General features: G+C 35.7%; 1 protein-coding gene across 3 annotated transcripts in view; it reads right to left on the bottom strand.

Annotated features, from left to right (window-relative positions):
• HLCS (holocarboxylase synthetase) overlaps positions 1–20,514 on the bottom strand; it is a 120,397-nt gene that overhangs the window by 55,873 nt on the left and 44,010 nt on the right. For all 3 annotated transcript variants that reach the window (XM_071810961.1, XM_065862283.2, XM_071810966.1), the window contains exon 6: positions 19,844–20,115. In XM_071810961.1, coding sequence (XP_071667062.1) covers positions 19,844–20,115 — 272 coding nt within the window. The remainder of the gene's footprint in view (positions 1–19,843; positions 20,116–20,514) is intronic.

Raw genomic sequence — 20,514 nt, forward strand, 5'->3', positions numbered from 1 at the left:
GGGCAATTAATGTACTGTTAGGTTCTATTTTAGGAAAACTATTAGTATGTTTAAAGACAAGACAGAAAGGAAGGCATCTGTTCATTATTAGGAAAGATATCCTTCACGTAACTGACCAGGTTGTCCGTAAGTGTCATTGCTGGGTAGAGCTTTTAGATTTCTTTTGTGGCGTACAGATTTCCCAGAATCAAGTCACATCCTCACAGCTGATGAAGTCAGAACTCCAAGACTTAATGTGCACAGCAAGCTAAAATCACCAGTTAAGATTCATGTGAGATTCCCATTCTTGCTTTCACTAGTGAACTCAGTACCTATCAACAGTAAGAAGGGCTGCAAAGCACAATATTCAAGCTAACTCAGGTTAGGAATCCAGGCTCAATCATGTACAATAGTGTTGCATATGCTGGTTTGCTACTCGTTCAAAGAATCTATCCAAGCTTCATATCCAGACTGATTCCACTGCTCACCTACCTTATGTGAGACAAAGCATTCGATCATGTTACTATTTGGACCAGGAAAATTAGCAAGAATCTTTTTATTTGCTCTTGTTATACATGTCTTTGAAATCTGTAGTTCCTTTTCCCACCCCCACTTCTCTCTTCTAATGTCAGCAGGGCATCATGTGCATCAGCACACATTTAATATCAATTAAATCAACAGATTTTAAGATAGAGGAATAATAATAATACAGATTTTACCTGTTTCGAATTCTTGAAATAAAGCGACTGAATTTTAAAATTGTGAAGTTACCTGCTGCTGTCACCTACACAGCTACCAAGTTTCACGCAGCTTACTGAGACATTTCATGAAAATGCTATTGACTTTTATCATCATAACACTGATAATAATTTTAAAATAGCATGACTTGAATCCTAAGTAAAAGAAATAATCTTGACAGTTCTGGTCCTCTGCTTAGTACATGGTTGCAAGAGTGGCAGCTTCCCAAATACAACTTCATGACAAGTTCTCTGGAACTAATGTAAGGAAGGCAAATTTCTGTTGTTACATACAATTCTCTACACCAACTCATAAACTTGAGACATGCAAATGGCAACTAAAACTATGGCGCTTAAACAATCACATGCATTTGCCAGTGCTGGAAAGAAGGGAAAAATCATCAGGTTTTCCCCTACATACACAACACACAAAGTCTCTTATTTTCCTGTCCCCTAAGAGCACCGAGTCCTTCACTCTCACCTCAATTAGATGTTTAATCAAGTTCTTGTTCAAGTTTCCTCAATAAACTAATCTGAGAACAAGATGAATGAGTTCTCATCTGCCGAACATTTTACTCTTGCTGAGGCTGACTCAAATCAAGCAGACAAAAGTCGCTGTACCTTACCAGCTGGACTCCCAGCCAGGAATATAGACACTTTCAGAAGCTCAAGCAAAGACTCTTGTTCAAACAACTGAATGGAAATGATAGCCCACATATCTCCATTGGGAAAGAATCAGCAAGTGGACACAACATCTTCCAAGCAGAAGACAACCTTCTGCTGAGAAATGCACTTAATTTAAGATCATGAAAACAGAGTTTTAACTATTTACACCAGTCTGAATTGGGAGTGCAGCTAGCTGTTCATTAAGCTTCTTGAAATGGTTGATCTTCTGCTATCTTAGGGCAGCTGAATTTCTCAGAATTAGCTCTTCTCATAAATAACTTCAATGTCAGCCCTATGCACATACCCACAAAAAATGTTCACTGGTTGTACCTGACAGTTAAAAGACTTTTCTGTTCCGTTAGGTGCATTTTCACAGAGAACTTAGACAGGTGGTTTCTTTGGCAACCTGCAATTTTTCACTGGGCAGTACTTCAGAACAGTGGCGCTCATCTGTGACATTCATTCCTAAAAAGGACACGTAGCATTCACGTCACAGTAAATGAACAAGAAGTATCACAAATCAACCTTTAAATCGTCTATCAGGAGTTGCACTGCCTGAAAAGGAAATATCGCATCCCTAGCAAAACAAACCAACAAACCACCCACGTGAAGCAGCACTTACCCGACACAGTGCAAATGAAATAGTGGGCTATAGTCATCCAGTCACCTAACCACAGTAAGGAAATATTGTTTCCTCCAAGGAATTCTTTCTCAAGGTCTCTGTTTAAGCACTTCATACTTCCATAATTCTGTCATAAGTACTTGGCAGAAGCTGTAATACAAACATAACGAATGGCAACCCTTACCAGATTACAAACTATAGTCTCAGAAACGTGGGCCTCTAGAGACATCTATGTTATACAGTTTTGTATGAGTAGAGATGTATCCAAGTGGAGCTGGAAGCTAGACTTGCCAGAAGTTAAGTAGCCGCTGACCATATTCCGAATTCTAGCCATCCCTAATATATGAACACATTTCAGAGAAAATTGGGACAAGGTATACAAATTTCAGGCAGCATTTCAAAATGCCCAGAAAGTTTCCTGGAAGACCTGTGTTATACTTTCCCTCAGTAACACATCAAAGGTATTGTCTTGCCTGACTTGATGCACGAGGGATTTAGGGGATAATTTCTGACCAGATTATGAAACCGGACCATTTAAAAAGATACTTGGAACGACCAAAGGCACATATGGGGTACTTTGAGAAAACTTCCTTTATTGCTTGAAAAAACATGCAGAAGGACTGCAGAAACAGTTCCCACATAGGTATTTTTCTGCGATACTGTTGCAGAATTAAATTAGAACCTGTTACCAGAAAACCCACTTGAATTAGATGGTGAGTGGGTCGAAGGGTGCAATTTGTATTCCTAGCTGAGCTTCCAAGGCTTTCTTCTTGCTCATCCTTCTATCATGCATGACACAAATATTTCATTTATATCAACAGTGCTGCTCTCCTTTTGCAGTCACTTAAGTGCAACTAATCAGAAACCTCTTATGTTACAAATCATAAATCACCTGTTTCATACTCTCTCTGTGCCATTTTTTAGAATCTACAGTACAGTAGGTCTAGAAAGTACATATCATACTTTATCTTATTAAGAAAAACTCAGTATAACCCATTTATCACCACCTTCTGCAGAGCTCTTCCCTTTCCATTCACATAAAGTTTTGGTTTCCATAAGGACTGCATGTTACTTACATGATTCCTATTCAACACATGCAGCATAACAACATAGACACAATTTAGGAAGATACATGTTGACCATTACATTCAAATGTAAAAGGGTGTACCTTTGGCTTTCTACCTTTTCATATCTGTAATATAATACTATGCAAGAAATCACTTTTTTTTTCCCCACACACTTTTATGCTTAGGTTTATTTTGCAGCTTTTATTCAACACCCTACAATATTCATACAGCTATAGAATCTCCCATAGAGAAGGCAACTCATCTGACATCACTTAGAACCTGAGAAACAAATTTTATTTTAGGGGTTTTTTTGCTGATTTTGAAAATAAACTTAACAATGAAAATCTTCCTAAGTGTTGAAATAAACTCTTAGTTTAGTTATTTTCCAAATTATTTTCTGCTAACACAACAAGAAAAGCTCACAGGAAAATTTTTCAATTTCAGCCTGTCATAAACCTCATGAACCAAAGATGCAGGGAGTTATGGTAACTAAAGGATAAGGAAGGATAAGGAAGAACTTTTTTTTTTCTTTTCTTGAATATGTTATAATACACCTTTAATGGAAAGTTGTAAATTGTCCCTGAAAACTCACAGCATAATAGTCACATGTTAAAAAGGGCTAGGGAAGATCCTTAAAAATTATTTTAGCTAGTTTCCAGAACAGAACTAAACTGGCTCAAACCCCAGGCATAAAGAAATCAGAGTACAATTTTTATCAACTTCTTCATATAAATGTGTGAAAGGAACGCCTTAAAACATTAAGAAACCACCTCATAAGATTAAATTTTGCCATATAAAAGACTAGAAGTAGATACCTGCTTACTTTCTGAAGTCTTCACATGCTTATGTTATTAAAGCTCACAACCGCAAATACATTTAATGAACTCAAGTATTTTCTAAAATAAAACTCTGCTACCAGGTGTATTTGCTAAAAATACAGTATTTACAAAATGAAAATAAATATATTTAGAGGGCTAGTGCTTTTTGTTCTGGAAGCAAAATTATGAAGCACATGGTGAAGAAAGAAGAAATTATTATAGAAAATCCAAGTAGGATTTCTAAATTCCCACATTACAGAAGGTCAAATTATACTTTCAGTTAGAGCCTATAGTCTTCATTTGTATATTTAGAGCCCTCTGAAAACAATTGTAGATCTATAGAAAAAAAAAAGTTGTAAAATGGCACAAATATGACAAGTAAATTTAGACCCCACTACTGTACCAAGTTCTACTCTGTAAGTATTTTTAAAACCACACAGAGCCTCAATAAAAAGTTACGTGATTTGACATGCAAATAAAAACATGAGTAAGTCAGTCTTGAAACAGCAGCAGGAATACTGGAGAGAAAATATTACACCAACTACTTTATGGCCAGTACTATTTCTAGCCTTAATTTATGTGTCCACTTCCACGCAGAACTGTTGTACCAACTTAAAAAAAAGGCTTTAAATTATGATATGCAGTTAGATGGGATGAAAAAAAAAAAGGTCAAGGCAAAGGGATTCTAATTTCAGAAATAAAAAAAATGCAAAACCAACTAGATTGATCACAGTCACCAAAAAAAGAAGCTGCTCTCCAAGAAGGATGGGGTAAGGGCTTCTTTTGTTAGGAGATCAGACCACTTGTGCCATTTTCTTATGGAAGTTGCATAAGATTGACAAACAGTAAACTGGATGCCTGCATGATCAAAAGAACTAAGGACTTGTTATAGTGAAGAGCAAAACAAAACATGAACATATCATCATTTCTTGCAGGTAGTAACAAAATTTTAAGTTGATAGAAATGAATAAGCAGAAGATAGTTTCCACTGTAGATCATACTCACCAATTATGGTCTGGCAGAGGAGAAGCAGTACAGAGAAGAGGAGAAATTTAAGGAGAGAAATGGGTTCTAGTCAGCAGAATTTGACAAAAGACTGAAAGAGTTATACTTTCATCGTTATGGATTGGCTGAATCTGAAGGAGAAAAATCTGTAGAAGCAGCAAATAAGCTATCCTGAGAATTTCTTGATTCTGTTTGAAACAGAAGACCTTAATGTGAGCATCTGCCATACAGCTGGTGCTTTAAAACAGACGTAGGTAAAATCAGAGCAGACACAAAACTAGCTCACATTTTCTGAAACCAAATCCAACTCAGATTACTGGCAAATAATGCAGACACCACACATATCCCTAGTAACACGAATATCAGTGTTTCAAAACCACCCTTCAGAATGTGTTCACACAGAAAAAACCCTTCATGTAAATGTAACTAATTCTAGGAAGTCCTAATACGCTATGTCATATGGTCTAGTGCAGAAATCTACGCACAAATGGCATACACACCAATAATCACCTACTTAGGAAAAACCACATCTAGGGATCATATTCCTACCCTTCTTGTAATGAGGTGGGTATGAGCCACTGCATAAGATCGAGAGATGGTTAATGTATTTTGAAACCTGAAAACCAGAACGAAGCACCTCAGATTTACTAGAACACATAAAACTGAAAACACAAACTAGGCAAATACTTCTGCCTTGCAGCTCATTCCCTTGATGATATTAATATCACACAGTAAAAAAAGACCTGAAGTACTTGACAGATTGAAAACAAAACAATCGAAGTTTGTGATTTTTTTTTTTTTTAATTAAAGGACAGATAGTAATACACAGCCTTCAACATTTAGCTTTTTTAATAGTTAAGTGGTTGAAGCTTGTAAGAACATCCACAACATGATTTTTTTTTTTAATTCAGTATTTAATGATTCTGTTAAATACAGGGAAAACAAACCTTAGTTTACTGAAGAGCCGTTCATTTGTGTCACCCAGTGTTGTGCTGGATGTGACTGCCCGCTGGCTCCACAACCAACTAGACCAGGCACTCAGCCCCAGCAGAGCAGCCTGTAGGGCCGCCTGGCAGCTCTTCAGCCAAGCCCAGAGCCGGGTGCCTGCAGTGCTGTTGTCAAAAAAACCAACTATCTCTTCAACAAAATTAACATGTGAAGTCTCCCGTGCCAGCATACATTAGAGTATAAGATAAACACACACACAAAATGTTCATCTGAATTACCTCACTGTATAAGGAAATGTGAAAAAAAATATAACATAGTTTGACTCTAGGAGTTACTTTTTTTCTTTTATTCATTTTTGATCTAATGCTTTGTAATCTGAAGTTAGCTTAACCTTTCTTTGTATAGTTACCATCACTGTAGAAAAAACTTCCCTATTTCTAATAAGGTACCAAACAAATGCATCTGCAGACTTAGCCAAGTAATTAAGAAAACTCAGTTCCAGATCCAGTAAATGCAACCTCCATTTCTACATTTCTTGTTTTAACACCATCTAAAGACTTTTCTTTTTTTTAAGAACTGAATAAAGTGTGTGTTAAAAGTATGGGAAGAACTCTGTCGAGGATTTTAAATAAAAAGTATAGCCCTCCTTCACCAGAAAGCCTCCCTGACATGAGTTAGAGAACAGCTAAATAAAAGGAAAATTTACATCCAATATCTTGGAAAATCTAGGGTTACCACACTTTACGAGCCATGTCTAATTTGTATGCAGCACATCTGGTATAATAGATATGATATACAAGTAGGCAAATATTTGAAGTAATAAGTGTTTCCCAGTGTTAAAATAAACACCTCAGCACTGCAGATTTTTGCTCAGCAATTTCTCCTCAGTGGGAGAGGAAGCAGGGAAGGAAGGGTACTTATCTACTTATCTACTGTTACACTCTACCACTTATGAATTATCACTCACTCACCGAGATTTCTGGTTTCAAATCCAAGTAGAAAGCATTCCATTTCACTTGGTTCATGTTCACAATATTTCACTGCTTAACTTGGCAAAACATCAAAATAGAACATTTTCACCCTTCTTAACCTCTCCTGTTGGCATACCAGGTTATTAAGCTAATGCCTCATAGCAAATTACCATTTTCCCTCTAACCCAATACAATTCTGTTGTCATGAACACCCTCTATTACAGCTTCAGCCAACTGGAGAATGTTCATCCCTTCTTCACAGGTACAGGGCTACAGTTTCTGCCTAGTTGTTCCACAGTTACCAGTGAAATATAATTTGTCCATGGCTAAATATTATCTATTCTGATGACCAGGAAAACACCAAATAGTACAATCAATGAAATACAGGATATCAAGCAGAATCCTAACATTCCAATTATCTGCACTCCCCAAAACACCTACTATCCTTTCTATGCCCATGCCGTGTTGGAATAAAAACCAGAAGAGTCCGGAACAGTAACATGCCTTTGGCAAGGAGCTAACGATGACCAGCAGACATTCACGGAGTTACAGCAAACATGTAACAGGACCTGTTTATTGATCGACCTGCACTTCATAAAAAAGAAATCTCCAATTTTACTCCAAGTTTATTCTTCCCTTTTTCTTCTACCCTCCTCCCTAAAATCTGACTGTTTTCTATCTAAACTCTTCATAGCTAATGGTTTCTCTGTTTCCTCTGCTAGATGGTTTCCATAGAATTTTGCGTTGAATTTTCTGTCGAGTCTTGCAGACTAGTATCAATTAGCATTAAGCATACAATGTGTTATGCCTACTCTTACAGATGTCACCAGAAAACATTTATGTCTACCTCTTCTTGTCTGTTCCTATTTCTGTATGAAACACTTGGGGTAAAAAAAAAAAAAAAGTTATTTCTGCAAACCATAGTTAAAACCAGTTCAATTTTATGAGCTCACAGGTTCCTTTTGGTTTTGCCTTTTTTGAACTATGTATGTTGTTTCTTAAAGAGAAGGTGGAATTGTGCTAAATTTCATACTTGATATTGCTGTTTAGTCACATTGTGAAAACAGTCAGAAGTTTGAATCCATTCTCTAGCATAAAAAATGTCTTAACTGGTTTTAGGAAGACCAAGCAGATGAAAAGTAACAGAAATGGTAGAGAAGGCAGCATGCAAATTCCTGACGACACACATCTGAAATATGTGTAATTCACACTTTTCAAGTCAGCTAACACACAAAAAGGGAAGGGCAGATTTAGAATATTACTCATTCTTTTTAAACTATTTAATCATTGCAATTTACTCATTCCAAATGGTGTTCAGAACTGCAAGATTTAAGCCGACCAATGAAGAATTTTAAGACAATGAAGTATAGGAAAAGCTAAATCCAATACAGTTTACTAAAACAAGTTTTCTTCCAGCATACAGCAGGCCAACAGCTGAGTTCCTAACTGAAATAAGATTGATTTCTCCTCATTTTTTTCCTTATCGGTCAGCATCTATCTGAATTATTTTATTAGGAAATTACATTTAAAAAAATAAAGAAAAAAGCAGACATGGGTTCTGCTATTTCTAGTTTTAACAATTTATACTAGTTAATTAAATTGTAGTAACACTAAGTTATATCTTACCCATCTTAAACATGATATTGAACCAAAAACTAAAAAATAAGGAAATAAAAATTACTGATAGCAGCAACTTACTGGAAATGTGTGAGGAAACTTACTGGGAATAGAAATAACCACAATATAAGTAGAAATCTTCTTTTTTGTTGTCCCCAAAAGATAAGCATGAATTTGCAATCCTTGTTTATAACAGAGATTAAGAAATAGAATAAATTTGCCTAAAAGATTTTAATGTATTTTGTACACCTGAAGGTATAACCGCTTAGATAAAATACTAGATCAAATGAAGACCATTTCATAATATGATTTATGATGCTATGAAGACCACATTTGGCTGTTAAGCAAAATAATTCCTCATGTTGCTCCATCAGAAGGGTTAAAAAAACTCCACATGGGACATGGGTTGCAGTGAAATACCTATGACAATATATCCTGTAATCAATTTCCAGCTCTGTGGCTACAGCACATGGCTCTGTGGAAATCTGAGTTAATCAAACAAAGTTCAGTTCTAGGGACAAGATTAGCATAGTCAGCTAAATCTACTGCAAAGGTGATATTCTGTGCCTGAATGCAGTTTTCTAGGCTGAATATTTCCTTGCAACAGGCATTTCAACTGGCTACACCAAGAATCTTTAATTGCCATTACTTCTTAAAATCAAGAAGCCTCTTGTGATAAGGATTCTTTCCTACTTGAGGTTTTATAGCACACTGGTACTGTGGTGCACAAGGGCATCTTCCATCTATGTTTTCTGTCAGCACACTGTCAGTATTCTGATGGAGAAAACATGCCCCAGAAGAAGAAATCTGCACTTGGTTCCAAAGAAAACCATGTCAATGTAACAACTGAGTGGCAGCAGAATGCTGGTGGTAAGACAGAAACAAAATGACAGGCAAATAAGCTTGAGTCACAGCACTCTCCTGACTTTCCAACACCTTCCCCTTAAAAATGTCGTGGTACCTGTCTACCATAGGAAATAGCCAAACCACTCACAGCTGCTTTTCAGAAACCTTGGCAAAAGGTGATTATTTTGCCTTTTTTTTTTTTTTTTTTTATCAAACGGATGGATAAATTAGGATGGAAAATATTAAGCATTCCACAAGCATTGATCCTTTCTAACCTACTAACCTACTAACTTAAAATTATCCTCTATCACATGAATTCTACATGACACAAACTACCATGCAATATTTTAAATGTGTGCTACAGCAGGTGGCCACCAACAATATGTGTTATATCTCACATCTGGTACCATTCTCCATATAAAGTATACATGTTATCTTTTTCTAATAAATCAAGCCTTGTGTGAAACCACTAGCTAGTTTTCAGTCTTGAAACTTAAAAGCTGTAAAATAATAATCCTTTCATTTTTTTCTTCTTTCGAGGAAGCCTGATGGATGGCTTATTGTGATCATATAATCATTATTCTGTATTAATTCCCAAATGTATGATCTTGTCAAAACTTCTGTTTCAGAAGCCAGGAGCACAAACAGAGCTTATTGGAGGAAAAAGGTTAAAAAACCTTAATTAAACAGATAGAAACATTTTTCTTTCTCCAAAGGCTGGGATGAGTATTTACATTCAACAAGGAAAGAAAATATTTTTTTGGTAAAAGATCAGTACTGCATCAGAGTTGTATCCAATGCCAGTAATAATCAGTTCTAAAACAGCTTGTAAGCCTGTTTGATACCACTGACACCTGCATCTACACCAGTATATCAAACAACTATTTTGTTCTGAGGGTATCATGCCCTGGTTTACTTCAGTGAAGAGTGAAATACTATTTTTAGCAACTAAAGCATGTTATTTCTTCAGTGTTCATAAATCTCAGTTTCACTGCAACACTCATATTGTGCAATACACATCCTTAAAAGAAAGCTGGTTCTATAGCAACTATTTTGCCAGACCAGATTGTTTTCTCCTTTAGACATATGAGAAAATCAAGCCTTATGTTTAACAAAGCAACTTATTATAGGGGTGAAATATTTTAGCTGAAAGATGATGCGGTAGCATAAAAATATGTTGTTCTCTTTCACTAAGTCCACAGCCCATCTAAGTCCAGCAATATGTTTCAGGGGCTTAGAAATGGGTGAATGAAATTCCATTTTGAAATTGTAACAGTCTATCCAAGGATTTGAATGAAGATATTAAATTAATGGATGGAAAGCATTACAGTCAGGTGGAATGAATTCTGAAGCTTTTCTACTGTCAAGTAACATGCAATTTAATTAATTACATGATATCCAAATGTACAATGCAGTGTCTGGTAAGCTGCATTTTTAAAAGCAATTTGTGGGATCCTGATTAGGCATTCAAAAATTATGATGATGGTAGGAAAGATTAAAATGATGACTAAGAATAAACAAGCAAAGTGGACACCATAATTTGCAGATTCCGTTACGACTGTAAACAAAATCATTATTTAGCCTCTACAAAATAAAGTGCTCTCCTTTCCTCATACTACCCAATTTTCAAACAAAAAAAGAATGAGAAATGCAACCACCCCATGTTTAAGTGGGATTATTACCAGCTTTTATGACCTCAGAAGAAATCAAACCTGAACACTACATAAATTATGTTTCAGTAGAAAGTTTGCCATTTAGACAAGGGAGAATTGGATTTCTGATCAGTAATCGGTTTCCTAAGCACTCTGACAATGTGTAGATTTTCCCCCAATTAATACTGCTATTTTCTAACATCCTGCTTATTTTACCTTAACATATTTGTTCAAGAAATGTTCAGTCAATACAGATAAGCTTCGTTTCCCTTGAATGCCATATTTTCATTTCCTCTTTCCTACATCTCAGCCTTCATCTCCCTACTTTTTTTCCTCCTCTCCTTTTCTGTTCAGTATACCTCTTCATCTTCCTCTGTGAATGAACAGACTGATGACCCATTCAAACACAGATCCAATGAAAAACACCTAAAGGACAGTTTCTAGTTATATTCCACAACTCCTTAATGTAATATGTCACAAAGGCTTTGTGTTTGCAAAGAACCCTTTAAAATACTTGTGGGTTTTTAATGTAAGATAATATCATCAGTAAAAATAGTGTCAGTTGAAGTTTACAAAAAACATTTGGAAATTCATCCACGTTTAACAGTTAAGCAACAAGAACAATGCCAGTAAATTCTTTTGAAAGCAACATGAGGTACAGCATTTTACAGCAATCCTGGGGATCACAAAACTGCAGTGGGGGAACCTCGCTTCTTTTTACACACCATTCTACAGGCCATGACATTTTAGGCTAAATGATATGAGGTGTGATAAATGCAAGCCTTCGTTTGAATACAAACAGATTCTTAAAATATTTTAACTAGGAGTATAAGTGAAAATAAATTAGGCCAGTGGGATTTAGGTAAAGAATTCAGATTCTATGGGATTTTCTTAGTTTACAGTTTAAGGTAGAAATTACACAAGCCTTGAAAGATTTTTGGCCCTGGAAACAATTAGGGAATTATTCTGAAGTTAAATCACTATCTTCTGATTGGCAGCATAAGAACAAACAAAAATATGTGTGTTTGTTCTTAACACCACCAGAACAGGTGCTGTCTAAACTTCCCTGAACAGCCATGTCCTAGGTTTCTTACCTCCTGCCTTAGCTCCCATACTGTTGTAAAGCCAAACTCTTTTTATTTTATTTTATTTATTTATTTATCTATTTATTAACAGGGTAAAGAGATGGAGATGTGCAAAAGGGAACCTGGAAGCCATGATTTAACTTCAACTTTGTAAGAAATCTGATTACACTCTTCTCCCGGTGTAGCCAGAATGAGAAACTGGCATCTCCAGAGGACAAATCAGACTGTGCGACTGCACTTAGTTGTAGTTCAACATTCAGATCTTTATCATAGTTTCAAATAAAACTAAAGTCAAAACGTAGCACACAGCCTATCAGCTTCCTAAAACAAACTGACGAAAATTACTCTGTAGATGTCATTGGGAGGCTGAGGGAGGCCCTGCACATCACTTAAAAGTAGTGTAATGGCCAGAGGAGTTGCCAAAGCAACGTATATGGGGCTCCAATTCTCCAGAATTCCAATTTTCTGAAAAAATACAGAGTCTGTAACTTGCATGTGCTGAATACCTTCAGCACATCTCCTTCAAAGGTCAAGTGTAAGAAATATGTGCAGTGCCCAGCCAAGTGGATTCTTTACTAGTTCCTAAATTGGGGCTTTCCCACCCACACATAATGTGGGCAACCCTTTAATCAAACACATTACCAAGTCACTAACTGCTATTCTGTTTCATTTGAATGCAACCCCTTCAATTTATTATTTCACTAGCCTAATGATTGTAACAATTACAATAAAAAGTTATGGGGGAGAAATGCAGATCCCTGACTTGTCTAAGCCCCAGCCTACTGAAAGAGGTTAATTAGGGAGGCGGGGAGGTTGTTTCATCTCACCACATTACCAAGCTATTTAGTTTTGCTGTGCCTTACCCTCCCCTTTTAAAAATCAATGGGTCATGTCCTACACTTACTTTGCCTCTCTTTCGTTTCTTAACTTACTGCTGTAAGCACATGACTTCATTAGAGGCTCTATTCTGATTCAAGTTTGGATCAGTGGCAATAAGGTGGCCAGTTTCTCAGTGCACAGAAAGCTGTTTGGTGAGCACAAGGAGAGCCCTACCCGATATGCGTTCACACTGACACTACAGAACTCACACTGTTATACTTACAATATGCTACAAAACGATGATTGAAAAAGCATGAAAATCTCTTTCTCAATGAGATGCAAACATCAGTCTGTAAGTGCTTATGGGTAGTTTATGCTTAAGCAATTCTTCTTTTTGCTAAATAAAAGTTAAAATTCAAAGGCAGAATTGACAGTCATGGAGTTAGAAAATGAACAGTAATAATATACATATAATATGTTGTAATTAATATTACAAATATTTATAACAATATACTATACATTATTATGATCTACTGTATTCTATTACATGTATTATATACTTTTTGAAGTTAATCCTCTTTTTCAATAAAATGTGATTTGTAACTTTGACATTAAATTTTTTCAACTTAATATGAAAAGTCTGGTTTAAAATATGTGCATGACAACATCACTGTGTAAAATGAATGTTACTGAGACCCTTCCATTTCCATTCTTTAGCTCTCGTTTTAACTGTGCAGTCTTACACGTTTTCCGTTCATATTTAATGAATGATGAGTGCTCCAAGGCTACATGTGTAGTCATACGACAATGCGAATTATTCAGGAACTTCCAGCAGCAGGGTAATACAATATACCATAAGAGTTCAGTGTGGGTTAATTGCTCTGCAAAACGGGTATCTTTTTTTTACGACTCAATCCCCTTTGGGAATGCCAAACCTCCCCCTGCACTGACAGAAACCATGCAAGCGGGGGGCCCACTTTGTTAACAGGAAGAAAATCTACTGATTTTACACAACAAAAAAATAAAGAGGAACACATTTTGCCTTCAAGTCCATGAAAAATCAGACACACAAGGTGCGTGACAGGAAAATAGGGACCTAATTGTTTAGCGCCCTCAAGAATTGTTCACAACAGGTGGAAAGAAAGGCAAAGCAAATTGACGCAAAGGAGACGACAAATCCTAATACAGAAATCTTTCAGCAAGCATGTAATGAAAAATGGTATCGCAGAGAAGAGTCTGGGAATGGCACAGAACCAAATCAGTGCCAAAAACTTCCGAATTCTTCCCTTTCTTCAGGCAAGGAAGGGAACAGACTCTTGGCTGTATTGCAAATATTCCTGTATGATCTTTTGTTATCAGGCTGAAGGACAGCTTTCTCTACTGCTGGATGATGCAAAACACTACCAATAAACAAATGGAAGAATCAAGTATGAAATATTTTACAGTTAAAACTAAATTAGCAAAAATTACTCCTAATTTGATTTGATTTAAGGGAAACAAACTTATTCTGTTATTTGAGCTAATCTCTACCACCAAAGGAAGGCACAAAATATTGAATATAAAAAAACCCTCAGGAAAACAAGCATGGAAGCAGCTATTCCAATGCACTAACTCTCTTTTTTGAGAATAAAAAGCCTTGGACCCTACATATAAAAAACCCCTGAAGTTTAAAAGTGAGTAACTCCAATGATATAAGGAATGAAGGAACATGGTACTATATCAACGCTAAGTTAAAAGAGAGGGATGATGATTAAATTATGAAATGTCTTAAAGAGCAGGTCTATCACCACTAGTATCTAACTTGAGTTTTTGGGCTAGACATTCCTCAAGCAGAGTGTTTCTATCCCACACTACACTTTAACAGACGAACAAAACCACAGGATCTAAGCAGTAAAAAGCAACATGAACTATTGTGAGAGCTCTCTGCACAAAGAAGTACTCGTTACCCAAACTAATAAAATATTTTTGCTTATAAATACCTGTAGAAAAGGCTAGGTGTTAAACACACAATGCATTTAAATGCAACTGAATGATTCACCACACACTTTCTAACATCCAGTAGCAATATTTATTCCCTGAGAGAAAGGCATCCTTCCCGTCCACCATGGTATTTTCTATCTCTCCAACACACATGCACGAGAAAGCAGGGTGTAGGGGGTTAATTTTTACAAATTGTTAACATTAGTGATAAGATATTTATTGCAGACTATTAAGGTACTAGAATAGTCTCACCACGCTAAAAGACAAAGATTAGTCTTCAAAGACTTTGTACTCCAACGACCCTTGCATCTTCAAGAGAGGAAACCACAAGATCAGTGACACAGCTTGCAATTGGGTTTGACTACTACAGCAAAACAGCTTCCCCCACTCACCCAAGCCTAGATTATGAGACGTGGCTAGTGAAGATAATACTAAAAGTAGTATATAATTTTCATAGCTGTTAAGAAAATGGTCAATCAAGTTGAGTTGATAGTTGTAAGGGGAATAATTCTGGCTTGTAGTCACAGCCCTAGTAGAATTCTGATAGAAGTATCTGAGAGGGGAGGTTTTAAACAGGTCTGCCTGATGATTGAATGAAAATAAGCACTGTGACTGTATGGCATATCTACAAAGGCTACATTAATGCCAGGTTTCTATTATACCTTCAAACCACACTTCAACCCACTCCCCACAACTTCTCTGATTTTATTTTATTTTTATTTTTTTTAAAAATGGTTTCAACAGAGAATAAGGGAGATCACCAAGGTGCACGGAAGGACTAAACATGAGACCACTGGGTTTACATAGAATAAAACACCGTACGGATTTGGGGGAAAAAAAAAAAAATCACTAAGCACAAAATACAGTTCGTCAATCTCAGCTTGTTTGCTTGTGCCTCTGAAGTGCCACTCCAGTCTCCTTCAACTAAACGCTACTCTGACTTTTCGCTTACTCACACCTGCATTAGCAGAACGTGTATTTGAATACAAATAAAGAGTTTTAAAACGAGTCCTAATGACCACTTTCCAAAATTAGAGCTACAGTACGATTTTTTTTTTAATTGAACAATATGAATCTAGAAAAGCGTAAAGAAAAACTAAAAGGGCAGTGACAGTGTAAAGGATTTTCTTTTTCAAAGCTTTTAACTGTTTGGAAATTGTTTACTCTAAGCTGACATTTTATTTAAATATCCTATTCAGGAATTATGAAAGCAACTTCATCCCGCATTTCATTTCCACTAAATTAACCATTTTTGTGTCAAACTCTTCCTAACAACAGCAATTTGTGCTTCTTAAATATTGAGGAAAAGTGATCTAAAATGACATTTCATACTGAATACATCACATGCTGGCTTAATCATGTATAAATCCAATCTTCTGCCAACTAAAACATTAAACACAGGACATAAGGTGCTGGTAGAGTACAAAACTGAAACGTATAATCAATTAATTTATTTTTTAATGAAATGTTTGTGAAACCATTCCAGCCAATTACAGTGTGCTAGAAATATTTCTTTATCAGTCTCAAGTCTTGTGAGTCTAATAAGTACTGTCTCTATAATGTAACACTTATCTCACTGTACCAGATACATCCTCAAAAATAACAGTTTCATCTTAAATCATGCAATCCCAGGGATATTCTGAGGAGAGGAGACAGTGAAAGTGGAACTGCTTCTGGCAAGGCCAACCTGTTCAGGTGGTATTAGGATAAATATATTTGAAAATAAGGTTTCTGAAATGAAAATTAAAGAAATAATTTCTTTTTAGAGAAAAAACAAGGGAGCTTCTCATCTTTGGAAAGGATTTTAAATTTCAGTTTAAGAAATGAAAATGGATATGCTTTTAAAAACAGTCTCAAAGGATTCAAATAAAGATTTTAGCATGAAATAATAAAAGCAGTAGTGATCATTTAAAACTATATGACATTTAAACAAGTTTTTGTTTTAAAATTAGACTGATGCCATTTAATTTTAGATACCTACAGGTGAATTCACACTTCATTTGTTACCTTAGGACACATAAATGTACAGCAATGATGATACAGTGCGTATGTTAATATGCAAACCGCCAAGACCTGCCATCTGGAGACCTAATGAACAATCAAGGGATCCCAAATTAAACTACAGAATTTTCCCTTAGAATCTTTAGGACAACACCGTCAAGTTCAATCTATTCACTTAGCCTCCAGAATCAATTTTTCAAACTTTATGACAGGTCTAATAGTTTCCACCTGTTTCTCTTGCTTGACTTTTGACTGGCATGTTACCAGGCAGAGTGGAAATGCAGACAAAGACCCCTATTAGGCTCCGGCTGTTTCTCTACTGTGAGGCCGCTCAGCCATTAAATTAGTTCCAGCCCACTTTCTCCTTCCACATCTTAATTTTTTGGGGGTATGAAGGTTTGAGGAAGTGGGAAGGAGAAGAGACAAAAGTTTGACATTCAGTTGGTGGGAAAGGTATAAGAAAATCTAAAGTCACAAAAGTTAAATTCTAGATTTATTTATCATTTACTAACTAACTAATTTACTAACCAAATTTACTACTAAACACACTAATTAAGTTCTTGAGGTGTCTGTATCATATTTTCAATCATTACAAACTTGGTAAAATTTATAAAACCTAAGAGTCTATCTTTTAACACACTCATTGCAATATAGGACACATAAACACAGTACTGCAATTTTTTCTGGGAATCATGAATGATCAATAAGTACCTATTTTTTGTTCAACCAAAGAATTTTTCTGTTTCCTGAGATATGTCTTCCTGTCATTCAGAATTGGCAATTAGAAAAAAGTGACAGATACATATCCTAGCAAATTAATTTGGGTTCATTTGGAAGTACCTTAAGAACCTGACAACCTTCTTTTTCAATAATACTTACCTAATAGGTACTTGCATCAATTTCTAGTGATTTATGAAATGTTATCATCTGTGAAATCTCAAGGTACTTTGCTGAATTACAAATCACATGGACTACATTATTCTATTATCCATGACAACCAAGTATTTATACTAGCATCAACCGTAATACTTAAAACAAAGATTTTAACTTATTAAAACAAAGGTCATTCTGCAAGATAAATTTACTTGTTCGAATTATAATCTGACTAGGATCATCTTCCCCATATAAACTACTTAGAGCCAGGACTTCTAGTTTACATCTTACCTGATGAAAACTGACTACTACATCATGATGAGGAAAATCTCAAAGACCTACATCTGTGAACACTTCATTACATTTGGGATACCTAACGTAAAAAAGCAACCTGAGTGCTGACCACTCTGCTGGTACAGCACTTTAAAGACAAGAGAGTAAAGGTTCCACAGTCATCAAAAATACAAGACCACTTCTCCTAGCTCCATTGCCTTTCTTGATAATATAATCATGTATAAATTGGGCAGACATGATTCTGTTTAGCTTGTGATAGCTAAATACATTCACAAAACTCTGAATTATACACTTAATCTTGCTGAGATGTGTTAATAATGTTAATGAGGACTACCACCAAAAACAACTGTCAGGGAAGAAAGGTCTTGACCTATTAAATCATCATTTTGTTCATTTCTTCACAGTACTTCTGCTTTCAAACCAATGGGCTGTGAATACTAAAAATTAAGAAGTAAATGCTACAAATACTTCCCTAAAATAACTCTTTTCTTTGTGGTCTCTTATTGAACTAGCATGTCTATCTATATCAAAAAGCCACTGCAAAATCAGTTGTGGGGTAAGGATGTAGATCTGGTGGAAGGGGAACAGCAAAATTAGATAGTAACATTTTCTTTAATGTGTGTGTACATGAGTACATATGCACACAATGAGAATAGTTTTGGATTAAAATAAATTCGTATTTGATTCCAATCATCTCTAAACTGCATGTTTTACTACAAATTCCCATTTGTAATTTTATCACTGTGTCAACTGTAAGACTACAAACTGATTTATTTTAATACTGTTATAATCCATCCTCATTTACAGATTTTGTGTACGCATATTCTAAAATATATCACCTTTTTTACTTGCAAGAAAGCATATTCTGTAACTTATACTGGTCTCACAATTCAGGCTGTCTAGCTGAGAACTAAGGCTATTATTGCTGGTTAACTAATCAGTTACAATAACATTCAAGATGATTTAGCTGATCATGTTGACTAAACAAAATTCCTGAGTTTATTTTCAACAGTAAAATCCATCTGCAATTTCTGCAGATAAAAAACCACTGATACTCAAAAGTAGCTGTCAAGAAAAGTTATAGCTGCAGGTAGAAATACACCTAGAAAAACCTGTCCTGAAGAGCAACAACTTCCCAAAGACAGTTTTTTTTTCCATCAGACTATTTCATGAAACATAACAGTGTAGTCTCTGTACATAGACTCCAACCTAAGATTTAGTAACTGTGATTTTCATATTGCTTAATCCCATTCAAACCTTTAATGAACTACCTTCTCAAAGCTATCCCACAACTCATTCACAAGGGTCATCTATGTGATGATGAAAAAATGTCTAGCACAACCCTAACTGAGGTTTAAAGAAAGTCCAAGAAACTACTAATTAGCATTTTAGTGAAATATTTAATAAAAGGAGTGAGAGAAAACAGTGATGTTAAAATCAGTGCCACAATCTACTTGGTATCACTTTTATCAAATAGCTAGCTTAGAAAATAACTTGTACTAGAAAATGCATATAACCTCCTAAATATGCACATTTAATGTCTTAACCTTTCATATGGTGATGTTCATGCTTTGCAAGAGGAATAATTATTAAACTCCACTGCCAAGCAAAAAGGTGTCACTCTCAGATTTTTCCACCCTTTATGGCTTAGTATTTTACACATTATCTATCAATATTTTGTGAACACAAAGATCTCTATTTTGTGTCCTTTCTAGAAGACAATCAGCCTATTTTACTTTGGCTAACTTGTAGACAACAAATAAACCAAAGAAAAAAAAGTTTCTTACTGAACATTCTGTGTTACTATAATTGTGAATTCCAGACCAGAAAGCTTATTTGGTATGGTCTACATCACTATCTTACCCATCCAGAAGATTCATGGTTGTTGTGGTAACTTCAGTAAAAAGAAGAATCTTTCCAAGCTTCTTTGTTTGAAGATTCTGTTGATATGTCTTCAAGCTGAAATGTTCTGATGAGAACCTTCCCATCTCAGTGATGACTGGCATGAGAGCCGGAGTTATCTCCATTTTTGAATCACAGGATGAAACAAATTTAAGAGACAACTTGCTGGATGTTCTTAATCCTTCAGCATCTACATGTTCCTCGAGCCATTTCAGAAAAGCAAGATGAATTTCCTGTGAGCAAGGGAAATAAAATAAGGACCATCACATGTGAAGACATACAAACATTCTTCTGAGCATGCAATCACCTTCTACTTCGAAATGGAAAAACTACTTCAATTTCCTCTTCAAAGATCAACTTCTGCTGCTTGTTCTAGTCCAGCCTGGCCTGACTAACTGGTACTCTCTTCCTAGACTTGAGACCATGCTCCTTTGCAGATTAATTAGGCTTAATCTTTCCCTACAACAGCGTTTGTAGTGGTTCTGCTATATACTGAAGCATGAAGTGCACACATTCATCTGTATTATGCATGTTTTTCAACATGCCAAATTTCCTTCCTGCAAGCCCTTTAGTCCATCGCTAAGAATCAATGTGGAAGATAAAGCAGAAGCTACAAAAAACATTTACTGATT

This window comes from Patagioenas fasciata, chromosome 1 (assembly GCF_037038585.1).
Source record: "Patagioenas fasciata isolate bPatFas1 chromosome 1, bPatFas1.hap1, whole genome shotgun sequence".
NCBI lineage: Eukaryota > Metazoa > Chordata > Aves > Columbiformes > Columbidae > Patagioenas > Patagioenas fasciata.